Below are 25,889 nucleotides of genomic sequence, written 5' to 3'. Positions count from 1 at the left end.
GTGGCCACTGTTCATGGCGTGGTCCGACGCCTCCTCACCTTCCTGCAGGATCTCCAGGGCATCCGCCCGCTTGTCGTCCAGAAGGAAGTCCAGCAGAGGAGCGATCTTGAACCAAAGCTCCCTGTCTTATCGGGCCACAATCGCTAGGGCGTTGGCCGCTTTAATTGTCGTCACCGCCGAGGAGATGACCCATCGTCCCATGGCGTCCAGTTTCTTCCCCTCGCCGTCCGGCAGGGAGGTTGAAGTTGAAGCCGTCGCCCGCCGCTTTCTTCGTGGCGGCCGTTGAGACGACGAATCCAGGGTCGGCTATGCCCGAAGGCACAAAGGGGCAGAATCCGGGACCAGTTACTTCTTCTCGTACCGGTCTCTCTTGGCAGGAGTCGTGGATGGGTTCTTGAGGAGCGACAGTTCCTCGTCCCAGATGTCATCAAGTAACGGGACTGAAAGGACCGTCTTCCTCTTGGCCTCATGCCGTTGATAGAGGAAACCTTCCTTCTTCTGGGCAGAGCTGGAAGAGCTTGTTTCCCCTAGCGATCATGGCGTGGAAGGAGCCAATTTCGTTGGGGGGGGGGCCGAGGAGGTGGTGATGGAAGGCCCATCCCGTTTTCACCACCTTGGTCATCCTTGCCGACGTGGCCATCTGTTCCCGTGTCATCCCTCGGTTCAGGGGATGGGGATGAAGGCTGCGAAGGCCGTAATTGTTTGAAAGGCAGGCGGGGGTGGATGAGTTTTCCTCTGCTTGCTTGGAGGACTTCCCGATGGTGCAGGCTCCGCTGGATCAGAGGGCAACCGCATCCTTATCGCCGTACATAAGGCCTGGATCGCCATCAAGATTGCTCCCGAGTTGACCTGTGGCCCAGGTGTCGACTGCAATGGGCGGGATGGCTGGGGAGTGGAGTCCTCCTCCTCCAGTAGCCCCTCGTCGGCGCCACCGTCGCTTTCTTCGTCCGCCTCGTCGGGATCCCTCCCGTGGGACCGGACCTCCTCGAACTTTCTGTCCAGGATCTTAACGACTCCAGCCAGCTCCTCTTCAGAGGCTGAATCAGTGTCCGTGATGGCCACCGGGCCCCCCCCTCTTTTTCCACCAGGGTTTTCACGGGGGTCTTATCGATGGGCTGAAAAGAGGATTCCCTCTGCAGTGGCAAGGAAACTCTAGGCCCGAGGTCGCCTCCACTGGGGTTGCCTCCACAGGCTTCGCCAGGGCCGCCACGACTCCCTCATTAGAGACCTTAGTTGGGTGAAACAGGGCCTTCACGACTTTAGGCGCGCCCGAGGCCTTCACCTTGGGGGGGGGACACCGCCTCGCTCCCCCTCGGCTGTCTCCGTCGGGATCGACCAGGACTTCTCCAGAAGCTTACCCGGTTCTCCAATTTTCTCCTCCCCCCTCCCCGAGCAGAGCGTTGGCTCGTGGTTGATGGTGTCAGTGAAAGTGCGCCCTGCCTGGCAGCCGAGGAGCCCAACCAATCGGCGCTCCCGGTGGCCGCGGACTTGCGGTGCTTTGCCTTTTGTTGGGCCCCCATCGCCGGAGCGCCCTTAAAGGTCTTAGAAGACCGCTCGGACTTCTTCTCCTCACCTGCTGGGCTCTTTCCTTCCAGCCAGTTGGTGAGGCGGATACGCCGATCCTTCATAGTCCGTTCCGACATGTTCTTGCAAAACACACAGTCCTTCCTCATGTGCGTTTTGTCTTCGTGAAGGCAGTAGAAGCATCGGGAATGATCGTCCTCCCTGAAGACATTCTGTAGTCCGCATCCAGGGCAGTTCCTGAACAGCTTGGATCCGGGTGTCGCGTTTCCTCTGTCCTGGGCAATGTCCACACGGGGTAGGCCTCAAAGATCTTCTGGAATCCTCCAAGAAGTGAAAACTCAACAATAATTCCACCTTGAGGGGTGTAGAAAATTCCGAAACGGGTCCCTGTTGATCGGAAGTAGAAACGGTCGAGCTTGAGGCTCGATTGGATGAAAAAATGAGATTAAACTCTTTGAAAAATCACAAAACACAGTAAAAGCTTGAGAGCTATAGCACGAGGACTCCCAACACTTGAACGTGCGGTAAAAATCTGAGGATGGCTGGCATGGGAGGGGCTTAGGGAGAGGGCAGTCATTGGCTGGGGGCAGTATGACCCAGAGACCAGTGATTGGTTACTACTAAGAAAGACAGTTCAGAAACTAAACTGAAACAGATTTCTTTACCGATGATTCCCAGCCTGACGACGGGGAATATTCATGCGCATGTGAATCCATGCCAGACCCCATGCTGGAGAAGATGCACACAAGGCGCCGGTCTCTAATCAGGGCCGTGTAGGGCACATTCCACTCGGATGAAAAAAAAAACACATCTTTGCAACACTTTTGGAACAATGAATAGACATTGGGGTGGTTGGAGGTGAGAGCTGTCCCCATGGGAGCTCGGGCATGACAGGGTATTTGTGTGGTCTCGCGAATTTGGGCCTAGTGTCGGATTTACCGCACAGGCTTTCCACTTCTACCTATGGTTATTAATACCTGCGCAAAATAGCCATGCCCCTCGCAACTTGGGCCAAACCATGTAGTTAGACTATGTTTGATTATATTAAAATGAGGTCCTGTTAAACAGGAAAAGCGTCCCTTTCACTGTCCCCCCCCCACCCTTTGGCCCAGCATAGTGTCTCAAATGCACCTGGCCTCACTTTAAAGTACCTAGGGGAGGGGTGGGATGGCGTGCCTGTCCTCTTCTCAACATTCCACCTTTCGTTACTTCTACAGTAATGAATTCTGGAATGCTTCTGCACTCCCCCGTCTCTGCATCCACATATGGTTAAGCCCCTTTACTGGCACCCAAGCCTTACACACTGATCGCAAACTCTCCCCCCTAAACGTGTACTCTTCAATTGAACAAGTCATATATGCACCGCCCTCCCCCGCCAGGTCTACCCAAACCTCGGTATAATTTTCTGGATCAGGGGGTGGGGAAATGATGGTGTGGTATAGAGGATCAACCTTATCTCCACACAGGATGGGGAACATTTCATACTTCGGGCCAGCATGTGGGACATCAGTTTGTACTTCAATATTTTTTGTTTTGCAAGGTGCTTTAGGAACACTAATTGACACCATAATTCTTGCGCTATCAGGTGCCACAGTGGCACAGCATTGTAGGACCAGCTGGCAAGTGCAGAAAATGACCAGGATAAACAAAATGATGGGCATTAACATCTTCACGATCGCTCCTAGCCACGACAGAGCCATGTAAAATGCCCCAACCAGCCAACCACTGTCCTGTATTCCTCCCTCCTCCTTCATGCGAACACCCAGGCCATGAACAGCTGCAATGATGTGGGATAATGATGCGTTCTCCGCGTCCTCTGGAGACACAAATTTATAGTAGGAATATCAAAATGTTTTGCAAACCTCACCCTCCATCGTTAACATGTGCAGCCCATATCGATTTTGCATTGTCATGTATCTCAATGCCCGCAACTCAACTTTTATCTCGTTGACTCCATTCCCTCGGTCCTTCGCGAGCTGGACCTGTTCCCCACCTCACTATTTGCAACCATTTGACATTGGCTGCAGCCTACACTCCCAGGAAGAGTAAACATGCGAAAAAGGATTCTGCTGAGCTGAAAAGCCTGTATTCTTCTGGTATTCAGCAAGCAATGTAGAAGAGTCTTGGATACATAATTCAATCTTTTCAACCACTGCGGTTGTTGGAACTGTCCTTTTCCTAGCCTGATGTGGGGCTATTGCGTGGGGACCAAATTTATCTTCATGTTCGACTGTGGGGAAACTAATTGGCCCCTCTGCAGGCAGTACTACCCCCTTTAGGTGTTCTTCTGGGATTGCAAACAGCGCTGAATGCAATGTGGCCAGCGAAGAGCAGCCTCTTCATGATTGTGGGAGGTGCAAGTAAGCTCGTCGGCAACAGACCCAGTAGTAATCCATCACCACAGCCGTTCCTTTCTTCATGTCTGATCAAGAGAGCTTTACTGTAATGTTCATTTGTGCCGACAAAGACTGTACCCTTGCTGCAGAAACAGAGTCTATATTCTTCTTCCTTGTGCTCTCTCACTGGTTTTTCCATTGTTGCAATCCACGTCTACTTTGTGATATGCTCTGTCCAGATTTGCGCACAGAAAGTGAGCACTTATGCTATACATTCCTTTCTATATGTTACCAGCCCTTCCAAGCAAGGTAGTGTGATGCCCTGCCAGTTGTTATTGATATGTTTCCACCCTTTCACCATCAGATAGGATAACTCCACACACTTGGTTTTGCGGTTCTTCATTACACTTTACAAAGTCTGGGCCCACCATTTGCAGTTGCACACTATGTGCCTGGAATGTTACTTTTATTCTGCATCACGCAAGATGGACTAGGCATTGTCCCTCTATAACAGGAACCGCTTGTGGTACTAACACCTGTGAGAAACCTGGAGGTATCTCCCTAGCTAGTCCACGGGGATCTGTCATCCAGGTGGCCAGGACACGCCATCGTCATTACCAAACATGTCCCACTACAAGGGTCAGGCAATTGACCAGAATCACACACACCAGACAGCCCTTTCCTCTGCCCACAGGGATAAAAGGTGGAGCACGAGAGCACAGGGCGAGCAAGGCAGACCGCACAAAGGGAGTCCTTTTTTCAGCACGGCAGTGAGGTGAAAACCTTGGGCTTCTACCTCGTTTCTGCACTAAACCTAAAGAGACAGGTCAATGCCACATCCTCTTCCACAACATACACTTGTAAATTAATTTACGGTTGCAAGTCCTTCCTTTCAACAGCCAGCTGTACCACACTGGCTAGAGCTCTAATTCTAGCAAAATGGGACTACTGCAACACCTTATATCTAGGCTCCAGTAATTCCAACATAACCAAACTTCAAAACCTACAGAATAATACGTTAACAGTGTTCAACGTTACCAGATCTCAGCAAATCTCAGCTGTTAGTCGCAGTACAAACTTGTTTGCAGTCAAAGATAGAATTAACTTCAAATCCTTAATCACGCATAAATGTCTGGCTAATTCTGCCCCTAAATATCTAGCTGACAAATTTACCAAAACATTCTCAGAACGCCCTACGAGAACTATATACTCACATTGCCTGAATGTACCTATATATAAATTGTAGATAGCAGGTGGAAGGAGCTTTTCTGTGATGGACGCTCAACTTTGGAATTCATGACCTGTTAACCTTAGCACTGAACCTTCCTACTATAGTTTCAGGAAGAACACAAAATCCTAGCTCCTGTACCTTGATGTATAAATCTTATTTCAGTTCAAGCTCCTTGTATATTATTGTGTGTAACACCTGTTATTATCTAATTATTTTGTAAATACTTTGTTTGCTTTATTATTGATCTGTATGTAACCTTTGCAACTTTGGAACACGCCCAGATACCTCCGGGTTTGGTGCGCTATATAAATAAAATAAACAAAGAAACAGGAAAAAGACAGCGCATACCGAGAGGGTGACAAGGAAATAAGCGACCGTGCCCTTTCCGACCAAGAACTGTGAGACCGCCAAAAAAGGAATCATAAAACCGCGAACAATAGCCAGCATGTGATACAGCAGATGTCAACAGTACACAAGACCCTCCTCCGCTGATTACGAAGCCGGGGAGAGATGCTTGCCGCTGTGGTACCAACCTTGACTCCAAGGAGAAAGAAAGCCAAGTGGTTCAACACAGCTGGTGAGTCGAGGGGAGAGTCAATAAGAAACCGAAATATGTTGAATGAAAAGTAGCAAACGGCTCATTTGAATTGTGAAAGGCATAAAGAGCTATTGATGAAACAGGGGGAAAACCAGCAAATAAGGCGTCCGGCACCACATGTGTGCTCACGCAGAAAACTCTGGGCGCTCACCTAATGGTAGAAACTACCGTAACCAGAAGGCCTTGGGAAAAGGTGAAAAGACTTCAAAGTGGTCATACTGGGATCTTGTAAAATCCTCTGTACATTCGAAAGTGAATCTGGCTTGGTGAAATTAGCAAATTAACAGTGTGTTGCAAAGGTTGGCAAGCGTGAACCCGGCTGCAGGATGTTAACAAGAAGGGGCAAAGCCTGAAGTCCCAGGAACAGTGTGTTGACAGGAGTGAACCCGACCGAGGGATGTCCACAGTGAAAAGTTTGAAAAGACATTAAGATTTATGAATGCAAAAAGTATTTAAAGACCAGCAGAAATGGATTGTCCCCCTTTGCATTTCGATCAGAGTTGGACCGAGGGAGATCAAGAGGTGAAAACCTATCACCCAAAGTCTATTTGGAAAGGAACTCAGTTTGTCTGTTTTGTTGAATACATCAGGCCCTCGAAGGCAGGAGACTTTGTAGTGAAAAGAGACTTAACCATCGAAGAACCTGATGGCTGGAACGAACTGTCGGCTTGTGCTGGGAAAGCTCAAGCGTGTTTTGTGATCAGGACATCCACTTCTGTCCCGTGCTCAAAACGTGGGGAAGGGAGACCCCCTGGCAATCACATCCTGATTATTTGTAACACGTCTTTCTTTATTGAAAACCTATCCCACACTCTTTCTGTAATTAGTTGTAAGGATTTGGCAACAGTTTTCTTTTCAGTATAGGGCTTTTACTTTGACAAGATGCCAAAGGACTGCCTTATTTTGAATTTGATGCTTGAAGCGTGCTCCCATCTTAGATTTAGGTTATGTTATTTTTTTCACCCTGCATTTACAGTTTAATAAACTCCCTTGAAATGTGATCACTTGTCTGTCTTTACTGTTGCCACCATGAGTTCCTTACACACCTTGGGAGCCCCCAATAGGGGGCGGAATAAGTGAACACACAACAGCTCCCATTCACAGTGTTCTTCCCACACCACTCATATCAGAGTACCTTGAGTTAGTGAACTCATGAACGGGTGATGAATATCCTCAATCACATCAAACCCAATTCCTTGATAAGTGTCATACTTTTGCCGTACTTCTCTTTTCACTCTTCTATAGACACTCTCAGGGATGGCTGCTTTAGCAGTACTATTAGAAATAACAGTATATAGTTCCATAGTGCTACACAATCCCCTACTTGGTGTAAGCAACGCATTCTCCGCTTCCCCTACGGACGTATTATGCATATCAGAAACATTCAATTAATTTCCATTATTATTGTTAGTGTTCACATTAGTGCTGATGTATTTACATTAACTTGTATTATTAATATCTAGAGTTATCGTTTCATTTCGATAATATACAATCCTATTTTCCCCTTTCGCCCTTTATAGGACCTCCCCCTAGAATACCCTCACCCCAATACACTCTCAGTTGTACTGCCAATATCACCCTCAATCCTCCAGCAAAAACTGACCCACAATAATAGATATAGGCCCACATTCTCTCATGTGTGTGTGCGTGTGCCTCAAGTCCATACTTAATTGAGTTACATTAGTTGCGTCCATCTTCTTTCCTGAAATAGAAGCACAGGCACACAAGACGTACCCTGCACACAAAAGAAAAAAACAAAAGGGAGAGTGAAAGCTCTCCAGAAGAAAGAAAAATACAGAGCTAGCACCTGAGCTTTGGCCTGCCACTTGATTGTGCCACCACACCTGTATCGCCCCTGGATAGGCTGGTGAGATAGTAGGGGTACAAGTACTGTTACCCCTTGTTTTAAGATAACTGATGCACTAGTGTGTTCTCTAGAGGTGCTCTACGAATGTCAGAGCGGTGGACCCAGTAGCATAATTCCTTCACTTTAACTGCGAGGAGAGTACAAAACACCACCTCGTAAGGTCCTTGGAACCGAGGGTTGTTCCATCCGCGTATAAAATTGCGGACATAAATAAGGTCCCCAGGCAGCAGTAGTAGTCGTGTGGTCCTATGCTCAGGATCTGTCACCATAGTAATCAGAAAATCTGGCGTCTGTCGTCATAATCTTGTGAGGTGCAATCTGATGGGAGACACATTTAATGGCCCGAGTCAGGGTAGTCAAATATTCTTTGAACTCCTCCCCTAGCACTGCTGCATCCCTATGTGTGGCAGAAGCCCTTATTACAGGGGATATAGGAGTATGCATATGCCAGCCAGTGACCACTTCGTGGGGTGACAAATGGTGGTATTTACTTGGCTGCAAACAGTGCACCCAGTTTTTCTTCCATGTGGTACACAGTTTGGATAATTTACTTTTAAGGGGGCCATTTATTCTCTCCACAACGCCATTGGCCTGTGGTTGTTAAATCAAACACATCGGGTGCTTGATGCCAAGTAGTGCTGTAACATTGAAAAAATGGGCGCCACTTTCTGACCTTAAAATCTTGCACACACCCCATTGCAGGAATGCTTACTGCACTAAAAACCTTGCAGCACACTTGGCATCCAGGTGTGCACACGGCCCTGCTTACACCAGTCTAGAAAAAGTACAGACCACCACAATGAGGTACCTAGATCCATTACAATGCTCACCCATATCAGCATAATCTATGAGTAATTCACGGAACAGCCCAGTAGTGTCATCCCTGTACTGAAACCATGTGGTGCAATGTATGACCATTTCTGTAATGCTTTCCTGGATGTTTGGCTAAACCAGTTCTCCTGTATGTCTGCCGCTATGTGTTGCTTCGAGCTGTGGGTTGGATAATGTAACTGTTCAAAGGCTACTGCTAGCAGCTCCTGGGGCATTGCTGTCTTCCCAGAGGTCTCTTGCCTAACAGATCCGTCAGTGATTGTTTGCAACCTCTCCGTAACCACAACTCTTTCTCCCTTTCCGGTGCCCTTCCTTGTAACTCAATAATCTGGGAGATAGGTAATGCTGTGTAAGGTGCTGGATGTTTGCTTGCAGGCGGGGCAGTCACAACATACTCAGTGAATATTTCATTTGGCAGATATGCTGCCATTTTGGCTGCCGCATCAGCGGGTGCGTTCCCCATCGATGTACAGTTGTATCGTACGCCGAGTCCGAATATATTGTGACATGACACCATTGTGACGACTCTCAGTGCTTTGATAAGCGTCACAAGTTCTGCCGCTTGTGCAGAACAATGCGTAGGCAACCTTTTCATGACAACCGTCTTGTACTCCCCTTCCTCAAGTTTTACCACCGCTGCCCCTATCCGTCTCTGCCCACACTCCTAATCAATTGTGGACGACCCGTCAATAAATAGTAGTTCACTCTCTGTCAATGCACAGTCCCTTGCTTTGGGAGTGTCGACATCCTCCTCCTTCGTATCTGGCACAGTCAAGCCCTCTGTAGTAGGCATGTCTGTTAAAAAGGTGGCATGATTCACTGTTTTACACCTAACCACATGAATATGGGGTTTAGAAATGATAATCTCATAATCCGACGACCTTTGCGTAGTCAGGGTAGATTTTGAACTTCCTAAAATGACAAAGAATGTTTCACATACAACGTTACTGAACATCCCATTACAATCGTAGAACATTTCTCTATTGCAAAGGCAGCAGCTGCTAGAGCTTGTTCGCACGCGCACTGCCCTTGCATCACTGCATCCAAAGTGCCACTATAACAGGCGAATGGCATAGGACCCACAGTGCTTTTTTGCGTCAACACCATTGAGAAAACAAATAAAATTCCTGTGTATAACTGCTGTGTTATATGGTGGCGTAGATGGCACGATAATGCCCTGGTCCAGTAGGACCTGCATTTTTTTTTTAATTCCCTCCTCGGCTTCTCTGGATAGTGGAAATTGTCTTACCCTGGGCAGCACCACACCTGGCTTCAATGTTATACGCACAAGTGTTACATCTTTCAATATATATCTTGTGAATTTGTAGTCCACAACTGTGAAGGCACATGCTGTAAATCTTCAAAATAAAATGGAGATGAGTTAATGCTGCCATTAAGGGACACTGCATTCTTCAGTACTGTATCATTAGGTCACATGGGATGCAGATCTCTAAGATTATTTCCCCCTCTGTCGTTATTTTCAAACAATTCATCATCCATCTCCTTTAGCTGCTCTATTGGATCTATAGAGAGAACTGTGCGTGACTCACACCTGTCCCTGTCCATTCCCAATAGGACAACCCTCTTGTCCGACACCAAGAACCCCTGTAAATCCAGCGGAATATTGTTCCTGCCAGGTGATCCCACTGGACGAAAGATGAAATCAGTGGCACTCGCCAACACTGTTATGCAATCTGGGGCACCACCTTCACAAGCACTGTAATACCACAAATAAACATGTCCTGGTCTACGGTAATCCCGCTTACTACCACCTCCCTTGTCATGGTGTATATTATCAACATGGCTCTAACAGCACACATCCCAGGAGTGGAACAGACTACACCATGACCTATAGTCATGTTTAACTTGATGAGCAGGTCCCTACCCAGTAAAATGACAGGGGAATTCATGGAACATAGTAAGGGCGCCCGTACTACCCTCCCTCCCACTTTTACATCTAACTCCTCAGTGTATGGAACACTGTAAATAGCCCCAGAGAATACCTGCACTTCAAGAAGTTTGCTTCCATGATACATGATTTAGTTGCACCAGAGTCCACCATGAATATGAACTGCTTGTTTGCAATCTCTGTCCCCACCAAAGGTTCCTTCGGGGTGAGTAGTCGTTGAGACAGGACACGCGAGTGCTCTCTGTGGCTGTCCTAAACAGTATATGCGTTTGTTCCAGGGAACGAGAAGGGGCTACCTCCTACCACTGCTGTTCCCTCAAAGGGAGCGGCAGCCCCACCTGATACCCTGACCACTGGGGGGAAGTACTGCCCTGCTGTTGTTGTGGAAGGTTCTGTGCTTGTGTGTCCAGTGTATCGGACTGCTGATTATAAGTTTGATATTGCCCCCGCGAATACAGAGTCCGATACCCTTGACCCTGTTGCGGGTATCCTGGTTCTTGGGGCCCTTGGCCCTGTTGCTGCAGCCCATAGTTATACCCCACTACAGACCTGCTCCTACATTCCCTTGCAAAATACCCCCACCTTAAACAATTCCAACACTGAGACAGTCCAAACCCACCTCCCCCTGGGTCCAAACCCTACTCCTCTGGCGCCTCAGAATTGGCCCCCCCTTACTGCCACTGTGGGCCGGGATGCTTGTGCCCCCCCGCTCCACTGACCTTGTCCTCCTTCAGGCCTGAGCGCTGCAATAGTGGCAATCACCACTTCTTGGGTACTCTCTGTTGCTCTATTATACTCTGTATTTCCGGCCACCCCTTCGCCTAGATACCCACAATATTATCCAGCGCCTTCTGCAGCACTTCCTTCGGCAAACACCTCTTTAAAATAAAATAGAAGAATGGTATTGATTGATCCAATGGCCCTCCCGTCTCAGCTCTCCACTTCTATTGCATTTTAATAATGAATCTAGATGGGTCCACATGTTCCATAGAATACTGCATGAACAACTGTAAATCAGAGGCATCTGGGAAGGCCCGCCGTAGTGCGTCCCATACCATTGCCCTAACTCCATTGAATGATGCTCCATCATATGCATCATCCCCCAGGGTTACTCCGGGGTATCCAGCCTTAACCCACACGTCCCCAGTCTGGTACCCAATTACGGCAACCAGCAGGCTCTTAAAATCCTGTACCACCAGGGGCACCTCTGCCGTTTGCTTTTCGAATTCGTATAGCCACTTGGTCACCCCTGCTATGAGATGAGGGAGTGCCTTAATTAAAATGTTCTTATCAGTTTTGGGGCCAGGGCATATACTGTGTCCTTCCTGCCCCCTTATGTATGAGGGACATCTGCATCTTTGCCCTATCTGACAACTCTTCTCTTTACCAATACCATCCGGCCGGCCCTGTTCCTCAACCTGCCCCCCACCCATAGACCTACTTGGGGGGTATTTTCAGCCACTTCTTCACCCCTCCCTTCTCCTTCACTCTAATCCTCAGTAAACGTATCAGCATCCCCTTCTTCCACATTCTCTCCCAACACAGTATTTGCCTCTCCCAGGATAATCCACCCACCCAGGCTTCTTTCTTTCCCAACACCTACAGGTCTTATCCCTTCAGTGTCCATCTTAAGCAGCACTTCCCCTGATTTCCATTCTCCCAACCCTTCTCTCGATGCACCTATATCCCTTGCCGTTCATGGGTTTGTCTGCACCCTTCTCAGTTCTGTTAGTAATCCTGTCAACCTATTCTCAAACTCCCTAAACTTGTAACCCGCTGATGCCGGTGCTTCAGGCGGGAGGGTATACGGAGGTGGGGGAGCAGTAGCCTGTAGTGTTACTGGCGCTGCGGGAGACCCGACCGCAGCAGAAGGGGTCCCTACCGCAGTGAGTACATAGCTTGGATTAGTATACCTTTCTACGGGAGATGTCGTCAAGGGAGATAATTCCCTACCCTCCACTGGCTCCCCTCCTTCTCCCTTTCTGCACTTCCCATCTTTCTGCCTCTGCACCTCCGCTCCATTCCCTTGATCCTCTGCACCTTCAAACATGCGCCAAAGATCGAGAATTTCTTTGCTCTTCTGTAGCTCTTTCCCCTTATATTTTGCTACTAGAAATGAGGGCATGCGTTTCAAAATACTCTTGTTGTGTGAGTCGGTCCCTGGGCAGGGCATTCCCCCCCCTCCTGTTGTCTTAGCGAATCACTGCTTATGATATTTCTCCAACCTGTCACGATACAGTGGCAGGGCCTTATACATGTGCTCTATTGGTGTCCCTCCCACATGCTAGTGATGTCTGTTACTGACCCCGCAAAGTCCCTCTAAAGCACTGCGAACGCTGATGCTTGTTTGTAACAACAAAAACAAGAAAATCAGCCCCTACACCCTTCTCTCTCACCCTTCCATGTAAACATACACCGATCCACAAAATCTTGCAGCACCACACCGCGACGCACACAATTACTGCCCCTTCTAGGGCCTGTTCTTAATCTAAAAAGCACACCCACATTATATTAAAACACATTAAACCATCACCCACTATTTGTTCCAGGCCTACTTACGTATACAAGATCACTACCTTTTATTTCCTTATACCTCCTTTAAATACTATATTGCCTTGTGGTACCACCTTACCTCCCCTTCCGAGGAGGGGCTTGTTGCCTTACCCTATAATACTTTGCTGAAACATTCCATTCACAATACGAATTTTAACAACAAATAACCTGGACCTCATCCACATGGCATTGATGACCTTGCTCTCCACGTACCGATACCTTTCAAACTTCCCCATCCATCTGTCCCCTACTTGTTATCTCTTACAAGAATCTACTCATATGTGTATGCTCACACAAACTTCTCCGTCACAGGGTTCAAACACTGGCCTGAACTCTGAGCCGCGCCCCACTTCAAAGAGCAGAGAGGACTTTGCTTAAAATGGCTCCTGCTAAACCATTTGAAAACAGTGTTTTTTCGGGGCCGGTCGTTGTAGAGGCCAGGGATCCCGTTGGGGGTCACCAATTGAAAGCACACCCCTAAATGCTCATACCAGAGAGACTACAACCCGCTAAGGAAGAAGAAAGGCCCAAGTCAATCTTGTAAGGATAACAAGTTTTAATCTCAGACGCAGAGGAGACCAACAGTACTGTGCCCCTAAGAACGTTCTACCAAAGAGAGGTACAAGCAGAAACATTTAAAGGTACACAGCGTCATGATGACGCAACAATATACAGTAAGGATCTGCACGGCTGATTGAATGGACGCTATACAGGTACCACCTTGATCCATAAGGGATGGAAGTCGATTGGTCCCAGCCCAGTCCGTCCATCCGTCTTCCATAAGGTGGGTGCTGCGTGGCTCATCTTCTCACTTCAACGGTCAGAAAAATGTATTATACTCCTACTATACAGCTTGTTTTATCACTTATATTGTGCACTTGGCAGGCCTTAAGACAGACACAAAGGAGGATCTGGGGCATTCTAACCTTCACACACATATCTCCCTCCCTCCCTCCGCATCATCCGGCTCCAAGGTCTCCCACCCTTGTTTTGAACTATAATTTATCCCTGCCAGCACCTCGCAATACAAATCACACTATTGTCACTTTGCCGATATGCCCTGTCCGCCTTCTTTGAATATTTCAGGAATTGTTACTTTGGGGCTGGTGGTCAAGGGGCACCTGGTGCCATGGAATTCAGGGGTCTTAGGGTTTAGTCAGTTATATGGGCTATAATATGGGGTCACCTGGGAGTCAGCCGGGTCATACTTTGGCCAGTGTGAGATAACATGCACACCAGGCGCCTGTCTCTGACCGCGGCCTAGTAGTGCATATTCCTCTCTGGTCAAAAAACCCATCTATACAACACTTTTGGAACAATGAATAGACGTTGTGGCTTTTGGGGGTGTGAGCTGTCCCCATGGGAGCTTGGGCATGGCTGGGGATTTCTGTGGTCTCGCAAATTTGCGGCTAGTGCATGCAATGCCGCATTTACTGCACAGGCCTTCCCTTCTACCTATGGTTACCAATACCTACACAAAATAGCGATGATGCTCGTGCCTTTGGCCACACCACGTAGTTAAGACGGTTTGATTATATAAAATTGTGTCCTGTTAAAAGGGAAAAGTGTCCCTTTAAGTGTTCCCCCCCCCCTTCCCCCTTGGCCATCACAGCGCCTCAAATGCATCTCACCTCGCTTTAAAGCAACTGGGGGAGGGATTTGGGGGAAGGGGGGGGGGGGGGTTTGTCCCCTTCCCGAAAGATGCTAGTTAGGAATTGGACTTTTAAAGCGTTAGTTTGCTTTGAAACCGTTAAGCTCTGTTACTATTTGACAATCCAACTATTTTCCTTCCCAAAAGACTATCTTACGTGGTTTTGCTAAATAAATACTATTATTGTATATCTTTGGTCTGTGCTCGAGTGTGTGGTATAACCGATAGTACGGTAGAACTGTCATTAGTGTCAAACGCTGTAACAATTGTTACTGCGAACAACTACAAACTAAGCAGTGACCTTTGAAAAGTGTCTAAGTAATCCTATGTGTTTTGGTTTAATAATCTAGTATTTTAAAACATCTTGTGTAAACATAATATATATTTTATTCAAATGTATTGGTGTGATCTGCTTTGCTAAATAGTTACCTTCAGCTCACATCTTCGAACTATGATAAGACTGACTGCTCTGCCACTCTACAAAGGTTCCATAAGTAGTACAGACTGATAGAGTCTTATGTCAAGTGGACTTTGGGAAAACTCACCTAACACTCTGATATACAAAGGATCAGAGGGCGCTGGATGGAACATCTTCTCAACTCTAGGGTTGACAGCATGAGTGAATGAGGGTGAAAGGAGGGAGCAAGTTGTTCCTTTACTGAGCTCGGAAGAGAAATTGCCTGATGTAGACTTTTTCCTTGAGGATCTCCTCAACGAAATCAGTGTCGGGTATGGTCTCCCAGGTTACGATATTGAAAATGGTCAGTCGCCTTCTTGAGGAGGTTGTTGAATAATCCGACAGTCAATTGGCAATGAGTCCCGGGGCTGAACGATGGGAGGAGTATCCCAAAAAATGTTGTCCAGGTCAGGTTCATGGGCAGGGATAGTGGGCCAAGTACACTGGTCATCAGCAGGGACCCAGTTATCTAGGTCTTGAGGGATGGGGTCCTGAGAGACGTGATCCGGATCATCGTAGATGTCATAATCAGATTCATCCTGGAAGACATCCACAGGAGTTTCATGTGGGTGTTGTCCAGACGGGGATGCACGCTGTGCACCTGGAGACTTGGAAGGTGTAGGGCAAGTATCCATAGGCTTATAACTCTTAACCAAGTCATCAGATGTGTCTGAAAACATAATACATTCAGACATTCTCTCCATACAGGCCTCAAATCACTCCCTAGTCCACACAGAGGAAGAGGATTCATCAAGGTGGGCTAAGACGAAACAGGTGGAGTGGGATCCTGTTGCAGAGCCTGAGCTAGAGGGGTAGAGGCTGGAGAATACCCTTCTGGCAAAGGGGAGGCCTTTTTAGTCCCAGAACTGGGGGAATTTTGGAGCGGGGTCCCGTTTCGGCGTGTCTTTCGACGCCTATTGCACCAAGGGCCGAAGATTTATGTGAAGCGCCCGGTAAAGTTGAAGTCTTAAGGCCTTTGATTGGCCTATGGGCTTTGATGGCTTCCTCGATGAGTCGTTCAGTGAGGCCTGGGGGTTTTGTGCTTAGGTGTAGAGGCGTGGTGTCTGACCTTGTCACCGGAGTGTGGAGTCCCCATCGCACTGCCGGCAGCATGCTTATCAGGGCCGGGAATGGACATGCGGGAACCAACAGACTCCACAGTTGCGTCTACGGCATCTTAATCTGAGGCGATGATGCCGGCGGCAGTGTCACTCTTGGCCTGCATAGCGTAGGCCGCCCACCGCTTGGTGTGCCTGACTTTTAGGGTTTTGGGTCAAAAACGTTTACAGACCTTGCAACGCCGCTCGTCAGGTACACAAGGGAGGCATCCATTGCACTCTTTAGGAGTGTCCTTCCAGGGGAATTTGCGGTTACAAGACGGGCAAAATTTAAAAGGGGTTTGCTCCATAAAAGAGAGAAAAAGCAGCCAGACGGAAGGAAAGGGAAGAGGAGGTGTAAAGAAGAGCCATTCTCTCAAGAGAAAGTCAGTAATACGTGTCCCCACTCTCTACTGTGAGGCCAGGCCTAAAGGCCAAGGCCTAGAAGAAATTAGCCGCTGAGTTGCCGAAGGTGTAGAGTCGGTGAAGCAAGATCAGCCGGCGAGAGGATGTCGAGCAGTCCTTGAGACAGCCGTCGCGGATACCAGGCGATAACACGCAAATCAAATACAATAGAAAAATAGTTTAGTTTAGTATATATATATAAACTTGGTAACTAACTCTGCATTACGGGACAGCATAGAAAGGTGGAAAAAAAAACAATCTGTGGGACCTCAACGCGTGAAGCATTTTAAGCAGTTTCACAAGCATCACAAAAGTATTTACAAGTTAGGAACAGAATCTTACATTTGATTACAGCTTCCCTGCGGGAGGATAAAATATCATACACATTATAATTTTTCCTTTGGCAAAATACTAGCCATGTGGCAACATTTTATATTTTTGGCACAGCTTATAAGACCTCTGCTGCGAGCCAACTTATAGTCAAACACAATCACCTACCACAGATGTCCTCTTTGCACCCACCATCACAACCATGTCAGTTATAGAGGTATAGGGAAGTATAAGGAAGATGTAGAGAAGATGTAGAGAAGATGCACAGCTCTACTTTTCTTTGACTAAAGCGCTATTTAAAAGCTGCAAATATGGTTCAGACGGGGACAGATATCCAAATTACACAGGTCAGATCAAGTGAATATATTCAAGTGAATCTGGAGAGGATTCACTAGCACAGAATATCTTGAGTGCCTTATTCTGTCCACCTCAACGGTCACAGAGAAAATGGGCCAAAATGAGGTGGATAGGCTACTCATTTTGCGCGTGTGTGTGTGTGTGTGTCATTATTTGTTCATAATAGTGGGGTAATCTTTGGGGGAGCTAGTGTGGAACAGTAGACTGGGGGCTTCATTGCAAACGGTTGAGTACGCTTCAACGGCTGGACAGTGCCATAGTTCCTGAGGGGGGGTTTGTGTAGTTCTGTGGTAGGGGAAGAGTGCTCATTGAGCGAGAGGTGGCGCCAGGAGGTTCTGCTACCTTTTCTGAGGTTAGTTAATTTTGCTTCTGCAGGAGTTGAGCAAGGATGTCGGCGGACTCTTTGCTGGTCGTTGTGTGCAAGATACGTTTCCTTTAGACATGGGATAGGCAATAACTGAGCACCATTTTCTGGGAGAATTGCTGGTGGAGACGGAAGTTAACTAGGAATGTTGGGTGGTGTTTCCCCTTTGTGCCAGGCGGCTTGGAAGAAACGGTGTGGTCAGTTTAGGAGCTTACTACTTACCCGCAGCTTCCGGTTCAGCGTCTTAATATCTCTTTCCATGTCATGTTTTTGATCTTGAAGTTTTTTGACCGTATCTGAAAAACAGTAAATATAGCACATACATTATCAGCTGCAATACAGAGATCTGGTTAACATGGAAGGACTCAGAATCCTAAGGGAGATGCCATCACTTTGCTAGTAAGACAGAAAGCTACCTCCTCAATCTCTGCACTATCAAGACAAAACATGGGGCAAATCTGGAAATCCTTGCAGACATTAAGTGATATTCCCGCTCTGATCCAAACCACACCCTAATGCCACCAATTGCGGAGAATAAGCCCATTCCTGACTACAAAGTAAGGGCCTGGATGCCAGGCGACTTATTTATCAGCAAAATAGAGTGTGGAAAAAGATTTAGGGTTATTTTACCGCGACTGACAAGTTTGCAACGGAAATGACTGCATGAGAAATGTACGCAATACAAAATTGTTTGTACATTTCCCATTCGGTCATCCAAGGTAAAACAACCTAAAATCTATAGAAACCCTAACCCATCCCACACCTCCATGGCACCCACCCCCTACTTAACTTCCATCTCGCTTGTCCCTCCAAAGCTAGTTCCCTTTCACTTCTGTGATCGGGTACCGGCCCCACAGGGTCCTTTTCTTTTCTTTTGTCGAGTCAGCTGCAGGGGTGTCCCCCGCAACAACCCGCTCACTATACTATAAAGTATAGTGAGCGGGTTGTTGCGAGGGACACTTCTGCAGCTTTTTTCTTTTTTTTGGTCGGGTGAGCTTGGGGGGTGTCCACTGCAACCTCCGCTCACTATACTGTAAAGTATAGCGAGTTGGGTGTTGCAGGGGATGCCCCACAGCTGTTCCGACCAAAAAATAAAAACGGCCTACACCACCAAATAGATACTACAAATTGTCCTACAAACATTTACTTATTAGGACATTTAGTAGTATTTATTTTAGGTAATTTGGTGGTGTAGGTCATTTGGATTCGGTAATTTTGACAGAATCCTGGAAAAACACTGCTATGATGTGCAAAACTTCACTCAATCTAATACAAAGACCCCAGTGTCCTTGAGAAAAGGCATCAAGCAGGGGTTATTAACACTGCAAACAGCAGACACAAAACAACCTTTCATCATTGAAAAAAGTTTACTGAGAAACAGCAAGTATAGTATAAAATCCTTACCAAAATATCATAGTGAACCTTAAGCAACCCTCCCCTCAAAGAGTATAGGAGGTGATAATTTCAAACTGCAGTCCACAAATATTTTCAGGGAGGTCTAAATCCTTCATGTACTATTGATCTATAAACTATTTTCAAGGATTGTACTTTGTGCAAGCCATCTGTCACAAAAGCTTCAGTGCCAATAAATACTTATGTACACTAAGAGAGACCTGGTAACCATAGAAAGATATAAGTCCCCAATAAAGTAGAGCACCATCATAATAAAACAAAACAATGAAAAGGAATTGTGTCTAGGCAATTGATCGGAGCTACTGGGTAGATCAGCTCTTGAAGCCGGTCAAACCTGAGTCTCTACCTCTCCTGTCCCTTCCCAGGCCCTCTGCAGGGCACTGGCTTCTCACTTCATATCAAGCTCAGGACATCCTGTCCTCACTCTCCTCCTCTCCCCTCCCTTCCTCCCTCCCTCTACTCCTTGCACTTCCTCTGGCTCTTCTTCAGCCACCTCTCCTCCCTCCTTCTCTGCCTTTCCCCTGTTCTCTGCTGACGAGGTTTCTAGACGAGTCCGATCTATGAAAGTCTTGTCAAAACAGGTTCAGCCCTGTTCCTCCAAAACCATCAAGGACCACATAGACTCCCTGGCCCCTGCTCTGGTCGACTTCTGCAACCACTCCTTCGCCACTGGAGTCTTCCCATCCCCCCTCAAGCACTCCCTTGTGCACCCTCTTCTTAAGAAACCCTCTGCCGACCCCTCCTGCCTGGCTAACTATCACCCAATCTCCATCACTCCCTTCCTGGGCAAACTCCAAGAAAAGCTGGCCATCTCCCAGCTTAATCTCCACACTGAATCTGTTGGTTGTCTTCATGACCATCAGCCTGGCTTCAGAGCTGCCAGAAGCACAGAAACTGCTCTCCTGAACATCTGTGAATACCTGCTCTCCAAACACCCCGTGTCCTCGTCCTGCTTGATCGCTCTTCTGCCTTTGACACGGTCAACCATGCCATCCTGTTCAAATGTCTCTGTGATAACCTGAGCATTACCGGTCAGGCCCTGGCTTGGCTGACTTCTTTCCTCTCCGACCAACCCTCCCAGGTCCGACCTGGGTCCTTCCTCTCTGCTATGTTTTTCTCTACCTGCGGTGTCCCACAGGGGTCTAACATCTCTCCCTGGCTATTCAACCATTACCTGGCACTTCTTGACCACTGCATTGCCGCTCTCTGCCAGAACTTTCAGTGCTATGCGGATGACACTCAGATCATTTTCAGGCTTCCTTTGGCCACCTCTGCTCCGTCTCTCATCACTGACTGTCTGCTATTCAGGAGTGGTGTGCCGCCAATGACCTCTGCCTTAATGCCAGTAAGACAGATTCTCCTCATCGGCACACCCGCTCCCTCCTTTCCTGTCGCTCTCTGGCCGGCCTCTCTTGGCAGTCTTTCTGCTCCCACCTGCGGGGCTAAAAACCTTGGGGTCATCTTCGCCTTCACACTCTCCTTCTCTCCTCACATCTCTGATGTCTCTAAGAAGTCACACTACCAGCTACATATCCTCGGAGGTATTCTTCCTTTCCTCTCCTTCCTCCAGAAGCTCACTGTTTCCAGAGCTCTTGTTCTCTCTAGGCTGGGCTATTGCAGCAGCCTCATTCTAAATCTGCCTGCCTCTACTCTCCGCCCTCGACAACTCATCCAGAACAGGACTGCGAGACTTGTCCTTGGCCTCAAGCCCAAGGATTGCATCTCTCCAGGACTGAAATCTCTGCACTGGCTCCCAGTTGCTGCGAGTATTAAGTTCAAAACCGTCTGCATTGTCCACAAGGCTTTCTGGGGCCGGGGGCCTCAATACCTTCAACTCTCTCTTCCTAAATATCTTCCTTCTCGAGCTCTTCGCTCATCCACCTCCAATTACCTCAGGGTCAGTCGCTTCTCCGAGCAACGAGTTGGTGGTAGATCTCTTTCTTCGGTTGGTGCCTCCCTCTGGAACAGCCTCCCTGAAACTTGAGGAGAACCACCTCCAGTTCCGGACGCAAATCAAAACCCTTCTCTTTGCTTCTGCTTTTTCTCCTCCTCTCCCCTGCTGACCTCCTGGCTCAACTGAAACTGCACTGGTTACCTGGCCACCCTCTGATCTTGGGCCCAGGTCCCTTCCCCACCAGTCACACACACCTGCACTGCCAGCCTGGCAACCCCCGCACTTGGGGACTGTTTCTGTATCCCTACAGTCCCACTACCAGCACTTGACACCTGCTGTCTGCACTTACCTTTGCACTTGCCACCTGCTGGCCGTTACTTTTACTTATTGTTATTACTCTACTCCCATGTACTGCACTGTCCCTTCCCCCTCCCCTCCCCTCGCACTCTCCCCTTCTCCCTTCTCATACACTTGCGCGATCTGAATGACACCTGGCATAGTAGGATCGCTGTCTGTCCTCCCTTTGTACCCACCCCCTTGCCTCATCGCCCCTTGAAATACTTGTGTATACCCACGTTGTAAATGCTACATCATATCATATATTAACAGGCAGAGCAAAGCAAGCAGTTAACAAGGGTTTGAAGGTCTTTAACAAGATAAAATGGCTCTATGCTACAGGTTATAATGCTATTGGCAGCCAGGCTCGCAACAGTGTTAAGTTTTCCTTTTAGAAGAAAAGGTTACTTACCACTGGTAACGTTCTTTCGATTGGATGTTCCTTCCACATATTCCTCATCTTTTGATATATGTCTCCAGCTTCAGCTATTTCGGAAAAAATGATTCAGCAGTAGGAGCTGTGTGTCGACTGGATGCCCTTTGAGGGCCTTCGTTACGATGTCAAGGTCATCACTGGTACATAAAGCACGGAAATTCTACTGCGGGGTAGGTTGGGAGGGGCGATGAGGAATACGTGTGAGGAACATCCAAATGAAAGAACGTTACCAGGGGTAACCAACTTGTTCTTCGAATGGATTGAGTCTTCCCACATATCCCTCATCTTTTGATAGACTCCCAAAGCAGTGTCAGATTTGGAGGAGCGAGTAAGAATTTTAGAAGTGCTCTTAAGATTGGTCATGGACAGAATGTAAACCGCCTTCCGAAATCCTCCTTCCTGGGTGGAGGATGAATCCAGGCAGTAATGTTTAGTAAAAGTGTGAATGGGAGACCATGTGGCTGCCGAACAAATATCATGTATCAGCACCAACCTTTGTAAAGCAGAAGATGTTGCCATGACCCTTGTGGAATGGGCTCCAAGGCCTTATGGGGTATCCTTCTCAGCCAATCTGTAGCATTCCGTAATACCCAATATAATCCACCTATACACAGTTTGTTTAGTGACTGCAAGTCCCAACTTCTGATCTGTATACCCAACAAACATTGGTCATCTTGACGTAACTTAGCCATCCTAGAGAAGTAAAAGCTAAGAGCTTGTCTTGGATCAAATCTAAGCAGCCTTTCCACATCCTAGCCAGAATGTGGAGGTGGATAAAAAGAGAACACAATTTTCTGGGATAAATGAAAATCTAATACAATTTTTCAGCTGAAAAGTTGGTTTGACTTTAAGAATGACCATGTCCTTCAAGAAGGTAGTATTTAGAGGCTTACAAGATAAGGCCTGAAGTTCGCTCACCCTGCGGGCTGATGTTAACACAACTAAAGGGATGGTCTCAAAGGTCAGCAATCTTAATGGACATGAATGGAGTGGATCAAAAGGAGCGCACACAAGGAATTTTAGAACAAGATTAAGGTCCCAAATCGGAACCAGAAATGGAGATGGAGGGACCACGTTAATAAGTCCTTTCAGAAATTGTATGACTAACGATATCTTGAAGTATACCTTCGCCGACGTGCGATTGAAGATTGAAAGCACCGCAAAAGTATCCTTTAATGGTCCCAATCTGGAGCCCCAGATGTGCCAAATGTAACAAAAGGACAACCTCATAGGCGTACTGCACATAAAAGGGTCGACATCAGTTTCCCTACACCAGCTGCAGAATTTGTTCCAATGGCAGCAGTACGAGAATTTTGCTGCTGGCCTTCTGGCTGAAAGCAAAAACTCCATTACTTTGTCTGGGAGGTCCCAATCCTTATACCTCAACCTCTCAGAAACCATGCGTGAAGGTTGAGTCTTTTGACCTCTGGATGGAGAACACGACCCTCCTGTCGCAAGAGAAGGTCCTTTCATGCGGAAGACGCATTGGAGGGCAGATGGACATGTCCAGAAGGTCTGGATACGACGTCCTCCTGGTCCAATCCGTGGCAATTAGGATCATGGATTGCCCGAACTTTATCAACCTCCTGATCAGGTGAGGAATGACAGGGACTGGAGGAGACGCATACAGGAGTGGAAACTCCCAGTCCACTATGAACACGTCTCCAAGACATCCTCTTGGGGAAAATTCCCTTGACCAGAACAGTGAGCTTCCGGTTGATACAAGTCGCAAACAGATTCAATTGAGGGGTTCCCCAAAGGGTGAAGATCTCTTGAAGCACTTCCTGAGCTGTTCCCACTCGTGGGAGACTGTGCTCTGCCTGTTCAGAGAGTCAGTCGCCGTGTTCTCCTTTCCAGTTAGGTGAACCACTGATAGGAGATTGCTTCTTGAATTGGCCAGAACCAGAGCTGCATCGCCTGTCTGCACAGTGGTAGTGAACCTACGCCTCCTCTTTTGTTGGTCAGTGTGTTGTCCGTCATTATCAGGAATCTTTTTCCCTGTAAAGAGGGCAGAAAGGCCTTCAGCGCTAGTCTGATCACCCTCAGCTCCAATAGGTTTATGTGTAGTGTGGACTCCGATGGAGACCAACGACTACAGTTTGGCAGATTGTTGGTCGTAAGCTCCTCTCCCTGCGAGTGAGGAGTCCGTCACTACTGTTATCTCCAGCCATGGTTGCCAAAAAGGTTCTCCTTCCATTCTCTTTGGAATGTTGTCTTTGCAGGCCCACCACAGAAGCGCCTGCGCGACTCTGCTCGGAACCTGAAGAAGGTCCAACATCTTGCCTGAGAATTCAGACAACCGAGTCTGAGAGTCAATTGGAGGGATCTCATTCTCAGAAGAGCCTGTGGCACCAGGAAAATGCAGGATGCCATGAGGCCGAGCAAACACAAAGTCAAAGGGTGGAAGACGCTGAGCAGTCTGAAATTTGGGGACCATCTGCAGAATGTGCTGAGCCCTCACCTCGGGTGGTAAGGCTTCTACCAAAGATGCATCCAAGACCGCTCTGATGAACTGGAAACTGAGATGGTATCATGTGGGACTTCTTGTACTTGAGGGAGAAGCCCAGTCTGTGGAGAGAGTGGCAGGTGATTGTGTGATGTTCCAGGGCTTCTTTGGGAGAACGAGCCCTGATCAGCTAATCATCCAGGTAGCATAGGCGCTAATCCCCCCTCTCCCGAAACTCGCTGCCACCACCGCCATCAGCTTGGTGAAAACCCTCAGAGGTCAGCCCGAATGGCAGAACTCGAAACTGATAATGAGAACCACCAACGGCAAACCTCAGGTACTTTCTGGGATTGTGATGGATAGGCATATGAAAGTAAGCATCATGAAGGTCCAATGACGCCATCAAATCTTGGAGTTCGAGGGCCTGAAGGATCTGAGAAAGTATAATCATCTTAAACTTAATCTTCCTTACAAACTTGTTCAAACATCTGAAGTCCAAGATGGGTCTCAATCCTCTGTCCTTTTTTGGGGATTAGAAAAAAAGGAGAGTACCACCCTTTGTTCCTCTATGTTACAGGTTCTATAGCACCTTTCTCTAGCAGGCTCATAATTTTGTGCACAAGAAACGGATCTGGAACTTTGAATGAGAGACTCCCTGGTGGATGATCTTGAAGCCTTTTTAGAAAGAGGAGGCAGTAACCTTGGGCTACTGTTTCCAATGCCCACATATCTGAAGTAATACCCCGTAATTCCTGCAGATGCTGTGAGAGTCTGCCTCCCAACAGTGTCTTGTGGTTTAAGGCATCAGAGAAGTTTTGAGAAGGCTGAAGCAGCAGCGGAGGGTAAAGTAGCCGTTGCCTGGGCCGGCTTTGCACCTCTCCGTCGTCCACCACGAGGGAATCTTCTTTGGCCCATTTGACTTGCCAGTCCTCTCGCTCTCCCAACTGAGGAGTAGAAACGAAAGGACCAACCCCTCCAAGATGATCCGCTGGGGTGAGATGTTTGTGGCTGTCTGATAGCGGAATCAAGGGATTTGGCCAACGCCTTTGAGGTCTCCAGGCTCTCCAGGCTTTTATCAGCCATGCGGCAACAGCTGGGTGCCGTCAAAGGGCCTGTTGAGGATCCTGGCCTGCACGTCCAGTGCAAATCCAGGCCTCCTCAACCATGCAAACCTGCATATTGCTTTGCTTGCCGCCATAGCTCTACTTATACTGTCAGCAGAGTCCAGTCTTTTACAATATTCAGGAAGCTGTCTCTTTTTTCCCCGTTCAGGAATATGCTCAGCTGCCATGGCTATACAGTCCCACAGGATGAATGTAAATTTAGCTACAGCACAAGTGGCACCTGCAGATTTAAGAGCCATGCTCCCAGCAGAAAACTCTTTCCTTGCCCAAGTGCCAAAAGGCTCAGCATCCCTCACTGGGGGAATTGTTGGATCAGCTGCTTGTTTAGAGGTAGAAGTTGTAGCCTAAACTACCAGGCTTTCTGGCGTAGGATGTTTTGGCAAATAGTCGGGATCACTACTGGTCTGTACTTTCTGGTGAGGTTTCCATTCACCGCTGGTCTTGCCTCAGGTGCCCCCAAGTTTCCATTTATCCTTTTTTGTAGGGCAATATGAAAAAGGTAGTACCGGATCCTTCTGAGGACCATTATAAAGAATATCGGTCAGGTCATTTTGCTCGAATGGGGGAGCAGGCACACTCCCATCCTAGAAACTCTACTACCCTCGACATAAGATGTTTTTATGGGGCATCAGCCTGTTCAGCCGGGTCCAGTTTACCAAATTCAAGTTCTGGTGAAGTATCAACCCCACTGGCTGACTGAAGGGTTTTATATAAATCCTTTAGCCTCGAT

General features: G+C 47.7%; 1 protein-coding gene across 3 annotated transcripts in view; it reads right to left on the bottom strand.

Moving 5' to 3' along the window:
* SPECC1L (sperm antigen with calponin homology and coiled-coil domains 1 like) overlaps nucleotides 1-25,889 on the bottom strand; it is a 909,747-nt gene that overhangs the window by 526,370 nt on the left and 357,488 nt on the right. For all 3 annotated transcript variants that reach the window (XM_069619860.1, XM_069619861.1, XM_069619859.1), the window contains one exon: nucleotides 17,733-17,806. In XM_069619860.1, the coding sequence (XP_069475961.1) occupies nucleotides 17,733-17,806 (74 nt within the window). The remainder of the gene's footprint in view (nucleotides 1-17,732; nucleotides 17,807-25,889) is intronic.

Source organism: Ambystoma mexicanum, chromosome 10, assembly GCF_040938575.1.
Source record: "Ambystoma mexicanum isolate Mex_15411 chromosome 10, UKY_AmexF1_1, whole genome shotgun sequence".
Lineage (NCBI taxonomy): Eukaryota > Metazoa > Chordata > Amphibia > Caudata > Ambystomatidae > Ambystoma > Ambystoma mexicanum.
This window is presented reverse-complemented; position numbering and strand designations above follow the sequence as displayed.